Source organism: Eutrigla gurnardus (genome assembly GCF_963514095.1).
Source record: "Eutrigla gurnardus genome assembly, chromosome: 19".
In the NCBI taxonomy this organism is placed as follows: Eukaryota; Metazoa; Chordata; class Actinopteri; order Perciformes; family Triglidae; genus Eutrigla; species Eutrigla gurnardus.
In genome coordinates this window covers 7,690,163-7,714,362 of record NC_139930.1, presented here as the reverse complement: position 1 = coordinate 7,714,362, position 24,200 = coordinate 7,690,163, and the positions used below count along the sequence as shown (strand labels likewise).

At 46.1% G+C, this 24,200-nt stretch overlaps 1 protein-coding gene across 4 annotated transcripts in view; it reads right to left on the bottom strand.

Annotated features, from left to right (window-relative positions):
• Positions 1–24,200, bottom strand: part of rxraa (retinoid X receptor, alpha a) — a 99,183-nt gene that overhangs the window by 48,894 nt on the left and 26,089 nt on the right. For all 4 annotated transcript variants that reach the window (XM_084035079.1, XM_084035078.1, XM_084035081.1 and 1 more), the window contains exon 2: positions 23,118–23,231. In XM_084035079.1, coding sequence (XP_083891205.1) covers positions 23,118–23,231 — 114 coding nt within the window. The remainder of the gene's footprint in view (positions 1–23,117; positions 23,232–24,200) is intronic.

Here is a 24,200-nt window from a genome sequence, read left to right as displayed (position 1 = left end):
CGGGCTCCCTTTAATTTTCCTCGAATCGCAATTCAGCGGTCTGATAGCATGCGGATGAGAGTGCATGCTCCTGGGGCATGCCGGTGCCCTCGGTGACTCCCATGTGTCATGGGAGTCATGGAGCCGCGGCGGGCCGTGGCGAGGTGCCAGCTAAGCCACAGATTACTGGCGCTACTGCTGGCTGTGCCCCGGCTGCCAACACTCTGATCTGCTGATATGGTCTAATTGTTCTCTTTAGCTCGGAGGTGATATAGCATCTCTCGCTGGGCGCTCACAGCCAGCGAGCAGAGCAGAGCAGAGCTTAGCAGGACGCTGAGCAAAGGCTGCTGGGAGGACGGCATCCTGGAAATACTTCTGGGTAAAATAATCAGACGTACTGCTGGTCACATCCTAGCCCAAAGAGAGTGATGGGAATGTGAAGAGAAGGCAGGGTGGTAAAGCAAAAAAAATGGTATAAAAGGATACATAGGTTTTTGCAGTGTTTCTATGTTGTGATATCATTATCGCAGTTCTTTGCTGTCGGCCTCCTCAGCAACAGTTCCCTTTAAAGCCAACAGAGGGAGCTTTGTGGTTGGGAGTTACTACCGTCAATAAAGCTACAGGTGGTATGACTGGTAAACCTGAGAACTAGTAGCAGTAAATTACAACTCTATTATGATCAAATGTAAACTTCTACCAACACAAAATTGCATTCGGCGAATCTGTACTAAGAGCATCTCCTGCCATATTTCCACCACAAACGTGCACCTTTCCATCGCTACATCTACTGCTGCATCTGAAACCAATCTGAAACCCCACACACACACACACACACACACACACACACACACACACACACACACACACACACACACACACACACACACACACACACACACACACACACACACACACACACACACACACACACACACACACACACACACACACACACACACGACAAAAGAGAGTGAAAGGGCTACTGAGAAGGAGATGTAATATGCAAGTGAAGGACACGGCGAATGCATCACGCTGGCTGTCCTTACATCAGGAGCGGCGGCCGACAATGGCGGTTGATCAAAGACATGGCGTGGAGTGATAATTACCGCCGCAGCCTGTGGCGCTGCCTTCAGGGGAGGAAGATTACATTTGCAGCTGATGCTCCAGGACTCTTTACCTTTTCAGCAAGATGGCGGCTTAGCGAGGGGACACTAAGTTAATAAACTCCGAGACGTTAAAGAACAACAGGCTCTCTGAATGACCTTAACCAGATGAAGTAAAGATTGATTTTTGATGTCCGCAGACCGAGCACCAACATCGCCCGTCCTCTTATCCTCGCAGAACCCCGTCCATTAAGCATGTGGGTTGGCTTTTGTCCCTCTATCACAGCCTAAGCTAAAAAACGTCTCTCTGAGCCGTCACATCTGAGACCGCTGTATGAATCCCACAAACCTGGGAGGAGCACGGCAGCCAAGGAGCCAAGATTCATCCAGCTCCCTCTTTTGTCGCACCCAGACACGAAAATCACAACACAGGCCCTTATCTGGGCTCGCTCGCTGCCAAACCACATTTGAAGGCACATGGCCGAGCATATGTACACACAGGCGCAGGGAGATAACAAACGGACTGCACAACACAAGATTGTGTGTAGTTAAACAGCAAGAGCTTTGAGGAATCCGCTTCTGGTTATTTCAGTTTGACAACATCAAACCTGGCAGGATGATGCACAGCCGCTCTCGAGCAAATGACACGTTTCTGCAAGATTGACGATTATGGACTGAAATAAAAAAAAGGAAACAAATGTCTTTATGGGAAAATAGGGGAAAGTCATATTCAAAAAGCACCAAGTGTGCTTTGGGAAATGAAATTACTACCACAAGAATGGGGCGACCATTCAAAGGAAACTGAGCAGTGGTCAGTGAGGTCATATTTTGTAGAAATTTTTAAATAAACGTTTTCAATTTAACATTCTAGAAGTAGCTCACCACCTGCTGCTTTCCAGCAATGCATGCTGTGGAAGGATTTATCAATTTATGGATCTCTGGCCAACCTAAAATCACTAATATTTTACATTTCAACAAATTGTTTGAATACCATTTGACTGAATTAAATGTTTGGACATGATGTATTACAGTGACAGCTACTCATACCAAATGTTTTTCTCCTATTTGGTCAGAACATGTGATTTATTGATTTCATGAATAAGGACCAACACTATGAGTGAGATTATAGGTAAGGAAAGAAAGGTTACCAGGTCTAGTTTGGAGACCTAGTCTAAGAGCATAGCGGGAGGTCAGACCAGAGAGGGCGCTCCTGCCTCCTCCCCATTTTTAAAACAAAGAATGTGTTCCGACCCGCAGTTAAGCTCAGCCTATTAAACGTCATCATCTCAAACCAAACATGTTACGGTTGTATTCCAAATGGAACAATTACCCTTCGATGTAAATGAAGAAGAGCAGACAGCGAACAGCCACCGGTGTGGAGGAGTGGGAGAGGAATTAATCCACACGGTGCGTCCTCTAAGTGTCTTGCTGTGAGTCAGTGGTCATAAAGCCATCAGTCCGTGGAGACTAATTACGCCAATTACTGAGAAGGAGAAACAAACTGTCCGTTCCCCCAGTGACATCAGAAGGAGGAAGTTGCAGGTTGATGACTCGCTCGGATGCAGCAGATGATGGACGCTTTAGATTTGTATCGAGAAACACATGAAGAGTTGAGTGCAGTGGGTCTGCAGTGTGTTTGATCCTGAGCAACACCTGGATCCCCCCCCCCCCCCCCTTACCGGTTTATAGAGGCAGTATCACGGCCCATAAAATGCTGACTGTTCTCCAATGTGATTTAGGATAACGGCTCCTTTTCAGTTGGAGTCAGCTAAGACAAAATAAGCTGTTTCACATTTAGGTTTCGGGACACAGAAACAATACCAGCGCCCCCCCTCCCCAGCAGAACGCTTGAATTTATTGACTACATTACAAGCCTTTGAAAAATCTCTCTTTCATTTTCCCCCCTCTGATTATTATTCTTCTGTCACATGCCGGTCTGTTTGTAATGAAATCCAAATGGAGAAGGTTCTGGCTCCTGGCCCGGAGCTGGAACTGCCCCTCCTTCGCTCTGCCTCTGGGGAACAAGCGGAAGATAAAGGGGAGGATGTGATAGATGGATCAATAGATGGACATGTAGAAAGAGCGAGAGAGAGGAGAAGAGGGATTCAAACGGGAAGCAGGAGGAAGAGAAAGTGCGAGAGAGTCTCAGAGAAAGCTGGAAACCCTGGAGGCCGGTCGGAGGGAATGAGATGGGAAACTATGTGTGTACGTGCTGCAGGAAGAGGCCTTGCAAGCCTGTGTGTGTGTGTGAGGGGGGGCATGCCTCAATAAGGGTGGGGGGTGTTGTGGGTGTTCTGTGTACAATTGTCAATGGAGGAGTGTATTTGGATCGTTGCGTCGTCTCCCAGCAAACAAACAAAGTCGTGCAGGCGGAAGGTGCAGGATCGCTGAGATACTGCATCCAACACAAATAAACTCAATCAGGGGAATATAGTTGCACTGAGTGATGAGGCCCGACCTTACAACCCCCACCCCCTTCTGGTGCTCCACTGCACACAGACAGTCTGTCCAGTACACACAAAATCAATTACCTTTTGGCCCATTCTCAACAAAATAAGTCACATGGACAAGTCAAACAGCCTTGTGTCAACAGCGTTATTCCTCCGAATGCTCGGTTTCATTCGACCAGAACGCTTCAAACCAGCTCCGTACCGACACGCTGCGAGGAAATCTTCTCATGCAAGTTTCAGTTCGTTTCAGACGTCATGAAAGTCCCGTATTCTTAAAGTCGAGAGGAAAGACCTCAAGACATCGAATGCAAACATTCATTTTCAAGGAGAATGTCTGTATCGTGAATCAAGAGTGAAAAATGCCATCACAGTTTAGATCAGTCATTAATTCTTTCTTTCCAACCAATGGTTGGATATGCAGCCTATGATATGAAACAGAGAAAAGCACAAAACCTTGGTCCTTGAAAAGATGAAAGGGAAAATATTTCTATATTTAAAAATATATTTTTTATTAGATAAATGTCTTCAAGGACACACATGCTCAGTTCGAGGTTCATACTTGTATTTTGAGTGTCTACTAGAACATGTGCTTATATAGCTCAAATATGCAACACCTATCTGAGAGACAGCTGGCTCTGATTGGCTCAGATCAGATAGGGGAGGGGCTATTCTAATGACCCCCCCAGTACAATCAAAAGGTAGGGTCAAATCTGAATGACTTGTTGAATCACGTTTTCAGGTATAAGCAGCCCACAAAACGCCTAATGTAGAAGCACTGAAAGATCATTTTTCATAACATGACCATCCAACGACTTGTGATCTAGAAGTGAGTTTCAGTGTATTCAAACTGCAACAGAATAAAGAAAAGAAAAATGATTCCAGAAAAACACATCAATTTGTACATGGGGAGACGTTCGCGGTGCAGATCTTTGTTCGCTGCTGCAGGAGAGGAACGATCACAACTGATTCAAACCGTCTGAGCCTGCAGAGATGATTTCCAGGATGGAGGCCGATCAAACGAGGACAAGGCTCTCAGGTGAATTAGCAACACGGGACATTCTTCGAGGGGGGTTGAAAAAATAAATAAATAAAAAATGCACAAAAGGTGGTCAACTGAAGCATGGGGAGCATCAGCAGGCCCAGAAGAGGAATTCATGTGGATGAGAGCCGATGGATGTTTGTCTCTTCATCTCTCCCTGGTGCTCAGCTCACGTTTCACTTTTTCCTATCCTCCCTCTCCTGTGTCCCTGTTTCCTTCAATTTCTCTCCACGTCTTTCCTCCTGCCTTCTGCGCTCATCAGAGGGACTCCCCAGAGGTGGAGGATAATCCCAGTTCGGAGCAGCGAGTCTTTCATGTCCTGGGAAGACACGCCGGTGCGAGGGCTGCCAGCTCCGTTTCCTCTCCACAGATACCTGCGTCGGCTTCCCGGCTGTGTCTCGTGCTCGTGTTCTCACCTGTGTTTACGTTCTCCTTCATTATGGAGCCCAGCAGTTCTGTCTAGCTCGTGTTTAGAGAGCAGGAACACAACACAAACACCTGGGAGTCGATCCGTCTCCAGGTGTTGGAGCTAAAACTGCTCCACGCAGGTCTTTTGTATGCTCCAAGTGAAGGGCCTCGGAAGGAAGGCTGCTTCAGACGAGCGGCCCCACAGACCCCCACGCCAGCGGTGCTCATAAAGGACCTTCTTATTTATCAACAAGAAACACACTTAACATCTACTTTTAGTAGCTTACACCATTGGTCACTTACACGCGAACAACTTTCAACCGGTGCTTGAATACAATTTTTTTGTTGTATGCTCATGTCATCGTTAATAACTTATCTTCCCATAAAATGGAGGAAGAGCATGAACTACATGCATTCCGGTGGTGTTATTTGTAGAAGAAAACTCTCTCTCTCGTACACACACACACACACACACACACACGCACACACACACACACACAGCTGAGCAGCACGTACAGGCAAAGCCTTCACGGTTTTGAAATGCAACAAAATGCGTCATTTTTCCAGAGTGCACTGAACAATGATCCTTCAGTCCTATCAAAAGGTTGTTTTACTTGCGCGATACTTTTTTCCGATGATGCAATGACGCAACGCACATTCGCTGTGACATTTGTGCCGGGAAAGTCACTTTCGGGAAGGTTCCGTCCCCCCGGCGATATAATCCATATTTCTCTTTGCCCGCACCTCTCATGGCCTGGATGCCCTCAAATTACGTGTTGGGATTGGCTTCATGACAGAGGCCAAATAAGGTGGCTGTTATGATTGGCATGGGCAGCCATGCTCGAGAGAAACAGGTGTTGTTCATTGGCTCACGCCAATGTGCCCATAGCTACGGAGGCTTGCCATTGGTGGAGGGAAGACACCACCGCTCTGGGGAGGAAGCTGCCGATGCCGGGCATGTTTGTGGGCACGGGATGGCTGAGGCCGAGGGAGGGGGAGGGTGAAAGTGGGGGCGCGGCGAAGAACAGACCACCTGGATCAGGGGCCTCAAAGGCTGGCCTGACAGAGTCAATCTGAACAACAGTGAACAGAAGACAGCCAGTCTGCTGACTTCCCCTCTCTTGCATTTTCACTGGCAGCCTTCCAACGAACACACGCTGTCCAGCAAAACTTTCAAAAGGAGCTTCAGCTCGGGTTTTTCCATCAAGTTAAGGGGGATTTTTGTTTTTACTCTGTCCAGTGAAAAAAGAAAGTAGATCAAAAGGCTGAAAAACACCAAGAATAGTCAAGAATCCTAATTGAATCTAAAAAAGGACAATGGTGGGATGAACGGGATGCACTAAAGAAACAAACTTTGCTCTTGAAGAAAACAGTGTTAAAGCCTTAAATAACTGGTTTCTCCCTGTGTAGGCCTTTATCAGTTTAAAGAAAGACTAAATACATACGTGTGACCATTTTTATGCATAATGTGCTTTAATTAAATAATGGAATAAAGGTTGATGGCAATCAAAAATCCAGCAGAAGTAGCTTCTATTTGTTTGGGTTTTTCACACTGCATGAGATGATATGGGATTTATAGCAGAAAGCAATACATAAAAACATGAATGTCTATTCATTATATCAGTATAAAAGTGGAAATTCTCACATAAGTGACTTTAGAAAACTGCCTAGCTCACTAACATGTCAAGAAGCAAAACTGATTAAAAAAATATATCAAATGTATATGAAAAAATATATAGCATGACAGACTCCCACAATGTTGCTATTTTTTATTCAAGCAGGAAGACCTTATGATTTATCAACAGTGTTTTACAGTTAAAATTAGTAAGTAAAAAATGTTTATCCCATCTCATATGCAATAAAACGATTTGTTTTAATAACTAAAGGCAACATTAAGGGAGTGTATGTTTTGGTACCATTTCAAGAGTTTTAAGCATATTTGGATGATTGTCGGAACAATATTGTGAGTCACAATTATTTTGGCCAGGGTTATCATTACACAACATTTTCATAAAATCCCCTGACTGTACCGTCCTAAACTAACATTAGACCAACTGAGGTTACAAGCCTAAAGAATGGAAAGAAAAACATTTCAAAACTCAAGAATGTAGCAGTGTTGGCACCTTCTCAAAAAATAATGTTTTATTACATTAACAAGTTCATTTTTATCATTAATTAATGTTATATTAACTCCTACTGCATTTCTTTGTTTCCGTTTGTTTAAAGAAGAAATGAACACAACAAAATGACTACGACAAAGAGTTTTTCTTCAGTGCAGAAAAACAAAAACAATACTACAATACCCAGTTTGTTTCAGAAGCGCATAAAGGAGCGCGGCAGTGTGAAAGAGTTCACAGTGTAATCATGCTGTGTATGGTCCACGTGGGCTGTCACACATTCATCAACCTAGATTCTGTCATCCCCCCCCCCCCCCCCCCCCACAGCCCCCAGCCCCCAGCGAGCCTTTTGACATCACAGAGCGACGCTGACCCGAGCTGACCCAGACGCCCGGCCTCCGTCAGGACGAGGCGAGGGCTTCAGATGTGGCGCAACGGGAGTTATTTTCGGCCTTTCTCCTCTAATCTTCAACCCCTTTTTTTCATAATATTTCTGTCTTTCTGACACGACTTATTTCTGCTGCCCTCGTGACCCTGCCTTCTTCTCTGTGAGGCCATTCTGCCATGACTAACAGGAGTCCGGAGGGTAAAGAGGGTGTGGGATTCCTCCTCTTCTCCTTACAAGAGAAAACATCCAAACATCAACAGAGGAGCAGGCCTCAGCCAAGTCGGCAAACTAATGGGAGGAGGAGGAGGCCATTGACAGATAACTCGCACACAAATACACAGCTCCTCATTACCACACACATGCTGAAGTGTTTTATTTGGACTCGACCCCGTGTGATAGGCCGAGGCTCGCTTTCCTGGCTGCCTCTCCGCTCCACAGCTGAGAGGAACCATGGGAGTGTCGGAGCAGATCAGCGAGGAGGACAGGACTCCCGCGGTCACACGTTGCCTCCGGAGATAAGTCATGGATCTCTTACATACACACTGATATCCTCACCACAGAGACATGATTAACATGCCAATTAGACCAGGAAGCGGCAAGCCTCAAGGCCTCCCTCCTTTCTGTTTTTTTTTTTAAGTCATAAATAGAAACGCACATAAACACACCATACGGATACAACGCCAGGCATGAAAGCATAAACATCACCTGATTCTTCATTCCAATACACGTCTTCCATCCACCCACACACCATATAAATAGTAACGCTACCTTTAAACAAGTCTCAGGGACACCTACTGTTCAACACTAACGACAGACCATCATTCCACCAGCCGGGACGTCAAATCATCTCAATACTTCATTTTGATCTTTACAGACCTGTTAAGTTTCCTGACATCGAACACGGTAGCATTGCTGTCATGGTGACTCAATCTGTCCACAGACCGGAATATAAACGGAGACAGAGTCCTCAAAACCTCTTCTGTCTCCAGGACGGCACGTCGTCACGATGGCACACATGGACTCACAGGGTGAAAACAATAGCAGGGCTGGTAACAATCAGTTTAGTGGGTGTTTTTTAAATCAAATTGAATCATTGCAATGTCAGAAACTAGTGAAAAGAAAAACATTTATAGTCCTCCGGGTTTGTTTGGTCTAACCAAATGCATTTCCTTTTGCAACAGAGAAAATGGCACATTCTCACATTTCACAAGCTGGAGAATCTGGCATCTTAGCATAATAAATAACTATTATAACTGTTGATCAGACACACACAATAATAATAATCTACAAAATGACACCTGAGGTTCTGGGAAAATTGCACTTTGTTCTTATTTTCTGGCATTTTACAGATTAAAAAAAACATAAGCAGCTCCGCGGTGGAATATGGAGGCGTGTGACATGCAGCAGCCTCATCTGAGGGACAGACACCGAGATGAACCAATCTGAGCTCTGGAAGCAGCAGCTCGGCCTGACGCTGACTGATAGCTGGCTGCGGATCCTGAGGGGCATCGGGAGTTTAATCACCCATAACCGCAATTACAGACGTACACGTCAGACTCATAAAGCACTGAAACAAGATGAGCGCCTCCCTCCTCTCCTCCCCTTGGCGCACATCAGACAAATTCCACTAAAGCTCAAGGAGGAGCGAGGGAGCTGAAGGCATAAGCTCAGAGAGAGAGAGAGAGAGATCCCTACCTAGTGCACTGCATTAGGAGGAGAATTGTGAGGCATTAATTAGTGCTTTTAATACACTTATGAGCCATAAAACAAGTCGTTATGCACTCAGTGTGTAGCAGCGGAGCCTTGTTGTCAAAGTAAAGAGGTGTGCCGTGTTTCTTCTGAAGATATTTGGAGATCTCTAAGAGCCTTGAAATGCAAGATTCAAAGGACTGAACTTCTGCATCAGTGATTGCACGAATAGAAAACATTACCATATCAAATACGCCAAGCCCACATACACACACGCATGGACGTGGACGTGCACGCGAGCCCACACTCTTAATGATCACATAAAAGCTCATCGTACACCGTAAGACAGGCCTTAGGATGGATTAAGATGCAAGCCTTTATCAGTGGGTTCCCACAATCCCCTGTAGAATATCTTAGCTCTCTGCCTTTCTCTTTTTTTTCCTCTTTTCTCCACTCCCTCTATCTACCCCCCCCCCCCCCCCCCCCCTATACCTCAGGGAAAGTGCTGCGAGGAAGAAGAAAAAAGCAGCAGAAGAGAATGATGTAGGACGGCAAGAAGGAATACATAGTTGAGCAAGTATGCTAATGGTCGGAGCACGAGCAGGAGGTCAACTCCTTTCACAACTCTGCTGCTCGAAAGCAAACGGCATCTAACAGTCGTCCTTGTGCTCATAATAAGTCAAACACAACAGCGTATTATGGAGGATGAGATCAGTTAGTGGGCGATCGGGATCGGCAGCCAGGGGTCGCCAGGTCAAACGGCAACAACTGCAACCTAACCATGACTTCCTCTGCAGTTTGGACTTTGAAACTGTGGAAAATCAGACTGGAGTCAAGTTCCAGTCAAAAAGTCACATGCATATCCAGTCCACCACCAACAGAGGGCCAATTTACACCTTTTGCTCTATGATGTTGAAGTGCATCTCAGAGATGAGCTTCAGAGGCGACCGTTGAACTCCGGAGTCGACCGGGGGGCACGTCGGGTCACAAGATCACCGGAGCGGGTGATTCATGAGACGGTGGATGCACAACGCCGCCTCTGTCTTCCACACACGGCCCCTACAATAAATAAGCCCTCCGCCAGGGGCGATGAAACTATATGGACGTGAACATCAGAGGAACCCCCCCCCTCCCCCCTCCTTGTTCATCATCCCCACTCACAGAGTGTTTTTCTCTGCTATCGTCAGCAAAGCCCCTTCTCCACGTGATCGTGGGCGACCGACTCTTCAGCTGCACAATGATGCAAGATAAAGAGGTTGAGCTGCTCCATGTGTGAAAGGTCAACATCTCTTTTGGGTGCAGGCGAGCGCACACTGTGTAAACAAGACAGGCCGAAGGATCAATCACGTAGACCGTATTTATTGGCTTAGTTGGCCCAGAAGTACATCCGCTGGAAACATGATGCGGGACTAATCGCATGGAGGAAGAAGAGGAAGAGAGGCAGAGAGGAGGGAGAAGAAAACAGAGAGACGAGGGGAAAAGTCAAAGAGTGAAAGGGGAAGAAAAAGGAACGGGAAGTATGTTTTTCCTCATGTTTTTGTTTACAATTTCAATCAATCCTGGAGTGGAACTGCCAGAAATGTGATTAAAAAATAGCATAATATTGAAACTTAATTTTAAAAGAGAAATCACATGACTTGATTCAAAACACAAACACATGGAAAAAAGACAAATGAACAAAAATGCAGAGTTAGATGGTCCAGAAGTGACATGAGGGCGGAGCAAAGTTCAACTTAATGCTGAATAAGACATATTGAGGTGATGAAATCACATTTAAAAAGGGTTCAATTTCTAAAAAATCCAGGGTCAACATTTTCACAGAAATGAAACTAAAAAAAAAAAAAAAGCGACAGGAAGTGGAGAGGCAAGTGATCCGGTAAATGCTCATTAGCAGCAGTCCAGTCTCTTGCTTCCACTGAGAAATTGCTCTGCAACTCAGTGTAATGAGGGAAAAACCAGGAAAGACCATCAAACACTCCAGATTCACAGAAACGACGTTCGGACGCGTGGAAACATTATGATGAGCTCCAAGAAGAGAAATAAAACACACGTTTCTTGTCATGTGTGGTTTGCAGGATTGTACGTGAATGACGACTGCGTGTTCTTCTAATTTCCCCTCGTTTCTTAGCCAATCCCCCCCCTCACTTCCCAGCAGCACACAAACAGGAAGGCAGGGCCCTTTGCCTTCCTGGTTTGTCGTGCTAAGGGATTTGTAATATAGAACACGGAAAGTAAACATGCAGAGCAAATACAAACTTGTCCCACTGCTTTATCCCATGATTTACAGAACACACACATTCAGTCTAAATGATGAGGGATTATATTATTTAAAAAATACACAAAATCTGAATTCTTAAATACCCAGGCATGGATTGAAAAACAAATAAACATAATATAGATCCTGTAAGTATGACATTAAAGCCGGAAGCTTTTAGTCAAACACATGTGACACAAATTAGCATCCACATTAATCAATGAGACCAGACGGAAGTCCTCCACACATCCTTCCTCCTCTCAGCGAGGATGAAAGGAAGGAAGTCGCTTGCATCACTCAGACGGTGAGTGCAGTCTCATGTACAGTACGAAACGGCAGATAAAACATCTTCAAGGATTCATGAGCGTCTTCTGGTGAAGAGAAAACACGAGCGCTGTTGTTTACAGCTGCTTTCATGTCGACGGCTTCCTCCTCCTGAAGCCACTGCTTCGGATTTACCGCACCGTCGGAGAATACTTTGACAAAAGATCCTCAAAAACCTCGCTACGCCTACAAACAGCTGATTCTCTCGTGTGGAGTTGAACCAGCTCTCTGGTCCATGTTGGGACTCTTCCCTGTTTATCCACACATCTCGGCCTCCCTGCGTGCTCCACTATGTGACTTTTTCCCTCAATATTTGCTGTTGTTGATGTCATCCAGGCTTGAAATCCACTGGATATTCCTCCCTTCAACAATTCATTGCTCATTCAAATAACTCAGAGGATAGACAATGGTGCAGCCGCTATGTGGTCCTGCTTGTCCCGACATGTGACTTGTGCCGTGTCCGTCCTGGCATGTGTCAGATCCCGTCTTTGAATGTTTGATGGCCGACGGGAGCGTGTTTCAGATCTGACAGGCATGTTATTGTTCTGAGTAATGTCTAATACCGGTTTGAAGTAGCCGACTTTGTTCTTGCGGGGACTCGGGGACCTCTAGACAGCCATCAGCCACCAGAGGAGGCCGTGTCAGTAGACAACTCTAAAATACACTTTAAATGTTTTTTTTTGTTGCTTTCATTTCATCATGTCACGGGCAGAGTGAGATGGAGATCAAACGAGGAGGTGATCGCTGGGCTCCAGCATCCAGCCTGTCACATATCTTGTACATCACTCAGTCGTCATTCTGGATTTACTTCTAATGTAAAAAATGGGCCTTTAGAAGTAGAAATGCAACCGTTTATTGGCCAATTCAAAAGTGGGATTGTATCTCTTCATTCAAACTATATTTTACAGCAATAAACATTTTTGTAGCTGTGTGTTTATTATAGAGCCAACTATTTATTATCTATCTAAAACTGTATGCATTTATCTATTTATGAGTCAGTTTCTATTTACAAGAATGTAAAGGTGTGTTTATTATATTATACGATATCAATGCGAGATGCTCCACCTGACACCGATGGGCTTGTCATGGCTGATTTATTGGTGCATCTGTTTAGACGTATTGGAACTATATAGGAATTAGACCTGAGGCAATTTGTCGGTGTAACTGGCTACAAAAATACATTGATTCCCATAACGTGCATCGACGTGTCACTAAGTTTCTGCCCCTGGTCAAGAAAGTTATTCCCAACAAGCTGCAGCTGAAAAACCTCAACCTTCTAAAGTGTGAAAGTCATTTAGACACAGACCCACAATAGAGGTGCCACAATTAGTCAATGACACTGAAAACGGGTAAAAAACAAGATTTTAAATAAAGTTTGTCCGTCTAAATATACTCATAAAGCCATAACACCAATGTAAGACATCAAATTCAGTTTACTGAATTATTGTTTTTTATATGCATTTCCTCATAAATCCTGCATTCCAAACTTGCAAGTGTGGCCATTAAGGAGGCAGCGGGAGCTCTCATGAAAGAGACTTTCGTTTGGGTTTTTTTTCTCCCTTTTTTAATGCGTCTCTTGTGCCCCCCAGCTTTATGCAGGTCTAATACTACATCATTCGCAAAGAAGTATAAGCGCTGAATGGACAGGTCTCCACAATCACACTATCAGGCATAAAGCTCTATTAGGACACACCTTAGCACACATGACGTTGAGCCACAGTATATGTTGCTGTTGTAAACGACTAGGAAATGTTGGAATTTGCACGGAGATCCAAGAGACATAAGATATCATGTTTTCAACACAGTCGCCATAAAGAAGAAAAAAAAAATACATCCACAGGTTGTGTAAGGTTTACGTAAATCTACATCTGTGTTTTGAATTCTGCTGACATGCAAACGCCGCTTAGTGAAGACGTGGTTACACATTAGGTAACATTCTGAGAGATAAAAGACCAATCACAGACATTTTCACAGTCATTCAGCAGAACAAAGTCAACTTTGGTCTCTCTTCTTCCGATAGCGTCGACATCTGAGGTGATTACTCACGTCAGTCTGATAACAAATAGCCATAAATCTGCGCTATAAATACTGCTTTCGGCACACTGTTGGGAGAATCTCGCTCCTATCGGGGTCGTGATCATTATCTCATGTCCGCTGCTGCTCTGGTCGGGCGTTCGGTTTTTTGCACTCCCACGTACTAGATGATGATTATGCTGTCGTAGCGAGAGACCAAATCAACAAATGCTCAATTATCACATAACGCAGAGGTATCGTGGGTGATAATAGACGTGTTTGTTTTTCCATAAGCTCTGGAAACTCTTTTAAACCCCTGTGACCTTTGGCAGACATATCGAGGGCAGAAAAACCGACAGCGGCCTCCACGTACGCTTCACTTCACACGTTGATCACATTTCTGGAAGTAGCGATGTTGCGTCTGTCTGCACATCAATAACAGATATGACGCGTTCCTACATGCGTGTTCCACACCAGACGCCGTCCGTTTGGATTCTCGCGCCTGAATAATGAAACCGGCGGCGCATCGGGGTGTCGGGTAATCATCGGGCTCATGCACAGGGGCCGCCGCCTGCGTATCACAATACACGGAGCAGATGGCGGGGTGGGATGGGAGGGTGTTTAATAAACACAAATACATGCTCATAATCAGCTTGGGTTACAGGCAGCTGCTGCCGCTGCTCCCGCCTTTGACATAGACGTTCTAGAGAATCGCACCCCGATGAACTCGTCACGTAGGTGAGGGGAAAACAAATCTCGGCGCGGAAGCCAAACAGGAGTCATTTGTTTGTGGCTCACCTGCACGGTGCATCCAGAACGCCATCAGGCACAGCTGGCAGGGAAAGAGACGGAGCGTTCGCAGCCTTTTTTTAAAACAGCACACACACGTGGATGCATGCACAGTGGACCACAACCACACACACACACACCCATGCAAAACATAACCATACGCAGATTGTTCCTGCAACAACAGCAACGATATTAGACATTAAGCCCTCGTCCTGATGCCGTTGTCTCCCCGGGGAGATGAGATCTTTACTTGAAGAGCATTATCAGATAGGGACTAAATGTTCCAGGCCGTCTAAATGGTTTCATAATATTTAGTGCAAAACTGTCACGTAAATGATTAACTCCTTCCTGGGCGAGGCTCCTGCCGCCCCGCGGGGAGGCGAGCGAGGCAGATGAGAGTGTGAGCGGGTATGACGCATCCATGACATGTCGGTAGCTGTGTTTCCATTCAATTGCAAGAATATTTAAAGCAAACCTTTGACAATTCTCCCCCAAAAAATGCAAATCAGGCTCTGTCTTCACATAGCTGGTTGACATCTAGCGTATTGTTGGTATTTTAGCTAAAAAAATGGCCTTTTTTTTTTCAAGTGATCCATGATCTGTTCATCAGCTCTACTCTGAATAAGGCGCCTGTCAGCACACTGAACCGAGTCCTGCTGTGTTTGACTTTAAAAGTGTGTGTTCACATCATGCTCCCCTAGTCATATCAAACTTTGGGAACCAGCTGATCTCATCAGTATTATTCATAAAAACGTCTGGTTAACTGAACCACGCAGTCAGAAAGCATGTGATAAATAACAGATAAATAACCCCAGACATGATGCCGAGCCATCTAGTTTCTATTCGACTGTCTACGATTGCTCAGCGTCTCCTCCCCTCCCTCTCTGGACACAACTCTCTCTTTGCCCATCCTCATTTCAAAGTGGAGCCAGCGCTGCTCCACCAACGCCGCGTCAGTCAATTAGCTCAATGTCAGCGGCTGTAATGGACTTGTGGACATGATGCCCCCGTGGCATTTGGTGCCCTCTTTCACACAGGATCCACTCCATCAGACGGAACCCATTGACTAAGCCGTCCGCATGGGCAGACCACTAAAGGTCAACTTCCTGCAGCAGCTGCCCCCCTCCGCCCCAAAGTCTCCCGGCGCCCATGGAAGGAGGCCGATGCCGTGGCTGACGGATAACTCCGCTTCATTTCTGTTGCTAATCATGACATTGTACTTTCCAAGTCACTTGATGAGCAGTCCGATGATCCGCTTTAATAGGTTCGCCAAAGTAATTTGGAAGAGAAAATTAAGGCGAATGCTAATGCGTTGCTAATGATCTCAACAATTACTGTTAAGTACAATATTATGGTGACCTAAGCTGGAGTGAACTAGCTTGAATTATCCATTTTTTATTTTTTATCAGAGACAAAACCACCACTACGGTCCGCACTCGCGTGGAGACTTCCTGCATCTCGACTGCCGTCCTGTTTGTTTGGTAACACCGGGTCCTCGAGTGTCGCCGCGGCGGCCGCAGTCTGCTCCTCCAGGGCCGCCGGCTGCTCAGACCAACACCGAATCCCGACAAGATATTTCCATTAGCCGCCGAATTACCATCGGCCCCTCTCCTCCTCCGTGCACCTCGAGAAGCGGCTCTCCGAAGGAGAAGGCACGTGGGAGTTGCAAACACTTCTCCCCCTCTTCCACCTCTCACATCCCCAGCATGTACCCGCCTGCATTAGCACACTCGGGTGGGCCTGTTGCTGTGCAGCAGAGACATGTGACATTGGGAGGTCAGTGCTCTGCCACCCTGCCTACCCCTCCCCCCCCTTCTCCACCTTACACACATCTTCCACGGACCCTTCGTCCCCTAACCCACACCCCTCGGTTCCTGGTCCCCACAAGGGCGGAGCCTGCGTGAGCCGGGGTGGCAGGTGCGATGCTCCTGACCTTCCACTCCATGAGATCGGCCGCGGTGACATTCGGATCAAGCGCTCGGTTGCGCTGCCTCCACCCCTCCTCCGCACCAAGCCAGCTATAATGCCAAGCGTGTCGAATCACTTTAGCATCAAAATACCGACAGTCTCTCCCCCTCCTCTGCTTACTCCTCACCCCCCTCTCTCTCTCTCCACCTCAACATCCATGAATGTGTGTCTCTATCTCCCCTGCTCCTCCTCCTCCTCCTCCTCCTCCTCCAGGGGCACGGGGGGGGGGGGGGGGGGGGGGGGGGAAGCACACAGTCTGATGATCTGTAGCTGCCGTTGCCCTTCAAACTCCCATCGACGAGGACGGAGGCGACTGGCCATAGTGAGAAGAGGAACAGCCACAGTCGCCACTGACGGCATCAAGCTCCCAGTCCACTCTAAAAAAGGACACCTGAGCTCCCTCACCGCCACGTTAGCACACAGGCCAGTGAACAAACAAGACGTGGACCGAGGTGGACGTGCAGAGACCCTGCTGGAACAGCGCGGTTTAGGGGGGGGAACATGAGACAGCATCACGCCACGTAATCATACGTCGTGACCCAAAGTCCAAATTGCAAAAGTGACACGTCAAGCGAGCGATGCCAAGAACAACGTTCCCCGCATTCTCGCGCTGTTGTTTTTTCATAGTCCATCAAAGCAGCATCGGATGTTGCAAGCAAAGCATAACAAGCAGGAAGAGCACGTCTCCAAGAGAAAATAAGAAACGATAAATAAATCACAGATATTGGCCTCTTCCTTTGGTCTGGCCTTGTCCAAATATCTGGCCCCGCTGCTGTTAGCTGATCCAGATGTTCAACGCAAACCCTTTTGGATTCTCCATCATTTTAAGTGAAGAAGAGGAAAAACAAAGAGGAACTGATGGCGTTGCTCAAAAGCATGTCTCATGTTGCCCTCTTCTTCTTCATCACGTTCATCTATAACACATATGGGAGCGGCTCCGCATGCAATTCTTTCATATCCCAAACCTCCGATGTTTATCCGCGGTCGGGGGAGGCCAGTGCCCGCCAACGCTTACAGTCGGCCTCGCTGACATGAACATGGCACTTGGGATCGGGCTAAACGAGACGGGAAAGCAGGAGCCACACGGCGGCTTCGGATGTGTCTATCAGCTGCAGCAGCAATAGAATCGGGACTCAGAGATCTGGGCTAAGACGTCCATATTCATCTATATTCATGCATTTCCTTAATTTGCCCATATATTTCAGCTGCATAACCAACGTGCCTCGCTGTGATTAACATACCGTTCCGTGTTAGGCAACATGGGGCCTGAAGAATGAGAACTTGCTTATTCATGTTTAATTGATGTTAATAAAAAATGCAGGGTTTTCTTTCTTTTTTTTTTCGTTCTTCCCTTTCCAGATGCAAAGCCTCACACAGTCTACTATAAACCTCACTCATGGGGTCAGGATCAACTCCGGGGAGAGCTGGAATCTGTGGCAAAGAGAAATTTCACCTCATCTGCGTAAACTGCCTCTGAGAGAATACATTATCCACACGCCAAATATAACCAAGGATGCGACGGAAAATGAATTTAAAATAAAAGACTGTTTTCTGCTTGAAATATTACAAAGACCCTTCTTTTATTTTTTTTATTTTAAAAGGCGAAAGGAACAATGGATACATTTGTATTCCGCTCACATATTCATTAGGCATGAAATTATGCTGTACTCTTGATCATTTTTATTTAAATGTTGTTTCTTTTCTGCTGCCATGATTCAAATATAACCTTCTAATGATAGCCTTTGAGAATTTGAGCTAAAAAAATATGAATCTAGCTCAACTCCACCGCCCTCAATTATACAGTGGAGATGACAGTGGCTGCGTGATATCAGAGAAACGACCACTTCCTGTCCGTCCCCCGTGTCCAACGGCTGCCTGCTCACCTCGCTCGCCGCTCGCTTTGCGCGGTAACAATGAGATAGCATTTCACTCGGATGGTGCTGCTGGGGGATTATAGGCTCAGAGAGTTATCAAAGGCTTAGTGGCTCTGATTTCTAGTGACCCGCCATGGACGGTTGCCATCACTCTGGGCCAGCGTGGAGACCTCCATCTCTGCGGATGCATCCTAACTGCTGGCACCGGGGACCGCGTGACATGGGGGAATCCCATTGGCAGACGTGATGGACAACTACTAGGAGGAGTCAGTCAATGCCTGTTAGATAAAAGGACTTGTGGTTCTTGTGGTACATAAAACACACAAAGATGGATAATAAACATATAAATACTGACAATCTTGAAAAAGCTATCAAAGTTCTTAAAGCTGCACTAATAGTTGTGACATTTAAGTTTACTTCAATTAAATGCTGGCCCCATTTTTTTGGGAAAATCGTTTTCTTTTTAAAGTACAATCTGCCATCTGACATCAAGAGACAACATCTGTGATTTTTTTTTTTTTTTTTTTTAATACGCTGGAACAAATTTGTTTTCAATTACATGACAGATTACTCAACGATGAGCTCTGTTCTGCTAAATCACAGAATAGGGAGAGATATTAATCATTCGCAAACTTAGCACGCCATCATCGTACTCATCTTTACTTATAAGAGCGGGAAAGGCTTTAAAACCTCCACCTGATAATATTTAATTGGATTACATTTGGGCTTGCCATCTCATTCCATTTTTATGTAAATGTTTAAAGCATTAATTCTGATGTCAGGGACCTCAAGATCATTTCAGAGAGCAGCATGTTTGTGTATCTTGGGAACCGCAGCCAATACATCTCACAGTTTCTCACAAGTTTAAAATAAATGAAAAACAGCCAATTAACTGAACAGTTTGGCAGTTCTTATCCCAGTTATGACAAACCCCAGTCCTCTGGCCTCCAGTAAACCCTCCATCATTAAACAACTGCAGAGATTAGCTGGTCGCTGCTCAGGATGAGTCTTGAAAGTTGTTTGAAAAAACAACTCGTAGTGTGTATCCTGAATGAATGGGGGCCAGGGCCCATAATCGGCAGTTTGGCGTTCTCCGGCCCCTCTGGCTCCTGACCTAACAGGAAGCAGCCAGCGAAAGCGCCGACTCCGGCCGGCCAATTAGAGCGCGGGGAGTGCGGAGCATGCTGAGGCTAACGAGCTCCCTCTCCGTGACCCTCCTCACCTCTGCAGGACCCCGCGATGGGAAATATGAGGAGCGGCGAGCCACTTTAACCGGCCCCGACCTCTCTGTGCAGCCTCCCTCCGTCTCCCCGCCCCAACCTCTGGTCTCAAACCCTGCTGTGTGACCACAAGGTCTACAAACACATGCTGCCTCTCTCTCCAGAGGCCCACCACATGGCTTTTTACTGCCGCGCCGATGCTAAAAAGCGCCGTGCAGAAAAACAATGAGACTGAACGTGCACATTCCTTTCACGGAGCGCGATGCTGTGTCACTCGCGTCTCCATGTAGTTTATTCTGGCCCGGCTCTAGGTAAAAGGGGCCGCTGAGCCTCTTTCCAACTACTCTGAATAGCAAATGGGTTCCAAATTAATTGGCAGGATTTGTGAGGCAGTGAGATAATTCCGAGGCACTGTAATGAAGTGGGATTGCTGTGAACACTAATGTGGCTTGGCTTTGGGCGTAATTGCTACTTATTTGAACAACACCCCATCAATAAAGAGGGATTGATGAACAGCTTGCAGCACACCTGGTGGGTTAACCTCAGCAGGTAGTGAGAATCTACAGACGGGACAGTCACATCCGCATCCAAACCTAAAGAAAGTCAGAAAAAGAGGGGGAGTCAGAAATATACGTCTACGTTCAACACCCCCACCCCGTTTTCTCTCCAGGCAGAATTGGTCCTGTCATTTGGACCCTCCAAACACAGACCATATGTGGGTTCAGCCCTGGCAATCAGACTGCATTGTGGAGCAGGCGGCTGAGTTCATCAGGAAAAAATTAGCCCGCCGCTCTGCAGGCCTCTCTCCTATTGGCCAGTCACGCGGCCCGCTCCGTTTGAGGGCACCCCAGACATTCCTGCGGATAATCTTTTCCATTCCTCTGCTCAGCTCGGTGAGGACAGACCAAATCACAGCACAAGGCCTGCATTGTGAGCGCCTTTTCAAAAAGCCCTGTTTTCAATGCTGTCCCCTCTTTTATGCTTTCCCTCTCTCTCACCTCATACACCACAACTCCAAAAAGAAGAAAACGTTTTTCCCATCATGACTCTCGTTCTCTCATAAAAAATAAAAAAAAACGGAACAAGCGATTGCTTTTTTTAAAATGATCCTGCGGAAAAAGGTCTCGGACACTGCGTTTCTCACAGTCCCGTTCCAGTAAGAGTTTGTTTTTGAAAAGCTCCAAACAATGTAAAACCGCTGAAACCGGAGCCCCGGCCACATCAGTGCGCGGCCTGGAGTTCAGTGGATCGCTGCTGAATACGTCTCCCACGGGCGAGGCTCGCAAGCCTTCCCAGAAAACCTCCTGCCCGGTCACCGCTACACGTCTTGCGCCTCCCACGGCAGCTTGTCATTGCGGCGGCTGGAACGCCAAGATTGGACGACAATCACACAATCCGGAGAAACTGGGGGGATTTATAGTAACACGTTCCATAATTAGACACATGATTATTACAGGGTCTATAAACTTTAGACTCCAGCGCGGCTGTCCAACCTCCGCTGCTATGACTTAACAGTAACTTCCCTTTCTCTAGGACGTTCTGCTCTTGTCTGCTCAACACTGGATTTGTTTAACATCTCACAAGACATCATCACAAGATAGTAAAAAAATGCTCTGGATCTGACGCAGACAAAATAATCTAATGTGACTCGAATCCTTGTGCGCTACGGCTCTTAAAATAGCCACAACACAAAGGAGGCAAACCTTTGACATACTTCAGCAAGACTACACTTCTAATCCAGATGCTCTCTAATTGTTCAGGAAACGCGCCCACCCTTACTGCAGGGCTCTGACAGTAAAAAATGCTGCAATCAATCAAAGATAGCTCTGTAATATACACAAAGATGGGGGTGAGGTTGGTGGAAAAGATGTGCACCTCAGCGATCATGCTGAAACACGTCCATGAGAAAGTAAAGTATGCGTGTGAAAGACAAGGTAGTGGCTTCTCAACCAGCCTCCTCTGAGACAATAAAAAAAGGTCCCACACAGAAAAATAAGATTTCCTTCAAGAGGACAAAAAATACAAGAGAGCCCTTTCTTTATACGTGTTGGTCCATGATAAACATGTTGTTTCTCTAGCAGGGACATATTTCCCATCTGCCCCAGTGGTCTGTGTCCCGTCTTGAACTTTTACTTTCCAGTTACAGAATGACCCCATGCAACAAGCAGGCAATGTTGACCAACACTACAAACACATTGTAACAAATGTAATGACATTATAGCAGCATACTACACGGTCACATTCAAATTCCTCTCTTAACAGGATTATGTATTTTTAAGGTTATTACCGACGTTCATGTTTCATGTTTATTTTACAAAAATAAAGACAAGGAAGTGGATTTTATTAGCATTCATCACATTGGAAAATATAATGTATTTTCTTTTTTGTTTGAATAGTCTATAAGCAGACATAATGGAACTATTTCAGCTGACCTAATGGCAGTCTTTATACAAAAAAATCTATATTCATCAAAATCAGATTGGACTATGCCGTAGATTGAACAGATTTGTGTTTTTGTTCCATGGATGCAGCTGAAAGCACTTCAAGTCGGGTATAAATTATTTAAATCAAGCAAAGGAGAAAGGAGCGGTTAATTTGAAGCGCTGCGCAAAATTGAAAGACAAAACTCTCAACTAAGAAGACAAAGAGGAAAAGCAGGTTTCTAGAGGAAGTGCTTGTGTTCTGCAACAACAAATAAAAGTGTATAAATACACATGTATATGAAAAGCTTTGCTCAAAGACAAACAAACAATAGAATCAGCCTGGATGTATTTGTACTTCTTCCACATACTGTGAGATTCGAGGACAGGCATTCCGAAGGATCCAACATTAAAGCTCTCGTCGACCTGTTTATGTTTACGCGACTTTGTCTCGCCATACGAGTCATGCTCTCCTCACATGACAGCAGCTCAGCTGGTCGCAGCACTGACTGCAGAGGCAGCGAGCCTCGGGGATGGAGATAAATGTATCAGCATTAACCACATGTTCTGCACGGCTCTGCCCCCTATTCATTAGCCGCATACCAGACGGTGCAGCTCAGAATATCCGCTGGTGTCCGGCCCTGCTTCCCTGAGAGGGAGTGTGGTGGGGGGGCTGAGGGGTTTCTGGAGGAAGGGGGCCGATCTCTGAGCAACACTGTTAGCTTGTCCATCAGTGGGGCTACGCATTGCAAAGACATCATTAAAGCATGAAAACCAGACCGTGCGCCGGCCTCCAGACAGGCCCCCAGCCACACCTCTGACCGGAGGTGGCGGCGTGTGTCGCGCAATACTTTCCACTGCACAACAAAACCAGTGACATCCTGGTCTGTAAAAATACCATTTTGATCGGCAAACGATGTTCTGACAGATTAAAATCCATAAGATGCTATTTTGGATCATTACATTCTAAATAAATGGATCAGGTCACCAGTTGCTCAACAACAACAACAGGCTCCACGTTTAAAAAACAAATCCTGGTAGTTGACAACTGCATTCACCCATGGTTACACAGTCACTGTTACCTGAGGATGGGCGCCGCTGATGGAGGTGACACATGCCGCTGAAACAGGAACAAGCCTCGCCCGGGCGACCTCGCTGCATGGGAGGAGCCAACGAGCACTGGGGCTTCAGGAACCCTGGAACGAAAGACATGAAGACACATAAGATAAATAAGAAAGAAAAGGCTTGTGAGCGTAGAATACTGCTATAACAAGAGATTCAACTCCAGCTGAAAAGGGCAAATGCCACAAATTGGATTTTTGCTTTTGAGGGGCCCTTTGTTTGATGCTCATGGGGTGAAGACTTAGTTAAAAAATAAAATCCCGCCTGCATCCTGCCACCATCAGACCCAGGCAACCTCTCACATTTACAGCTCTGTGGCCAGCTGGCCCTCAACCTAACCTCCTCACCAGATCACTGCTCATGTCAGCTCTGTGGCGTACCCCAGGGCGAGGGCTCCTGAGAGTGGACAAAGCCTGAAGAATTCTGGGTAAGGCTGGCTTGGAGGAAGGCAAAAAAAACACAAAAAAACAGTCGGGGCAATGGACTGACGCGAGCATTTCTGTGTGGGCAAAATGCCAGATTAGGCCGAGGTGCCTCAAGGGGCTGGACGATGCCGTCTTACTGTCTGTCTCTGAGGTCACGGGGGTCATTTTCAATAGGGAAGTCATTATCCGGCACAATGAAGCAACTGAGTAGGCTGTACCCCCTCCAGACCAGCACTCACCCGTCACTGACATTATCCAGCAAAGAGAAGGCAATAAATAAACCTACAGTAGAGATGTTTTTTTGCGGAAATACTTCCGGTAAAACAGCACTCTAATATTCAACACTGGAGGAGGAAGTAAAAGAATAAGTAAAACACCAGAAAGTTGGGATCATATGCACCAGAAATCAAACAATAAATTGCAAATACATCTTTGACCCTGTAGCACTAACCCTTACACTTAATGGCCTTTTGAAATATCCCTGTAGACTGTGTGAACTTATAACTGGCATTTCATTTCATGACTGACACCGTAGCCTCTAGCCAAAGTCGCAACTTGTGCGTGAGCCTCACTGTTCTCCGTCGGAGGAAGATCCGCTCGTCTTATTGACCGGGTAGC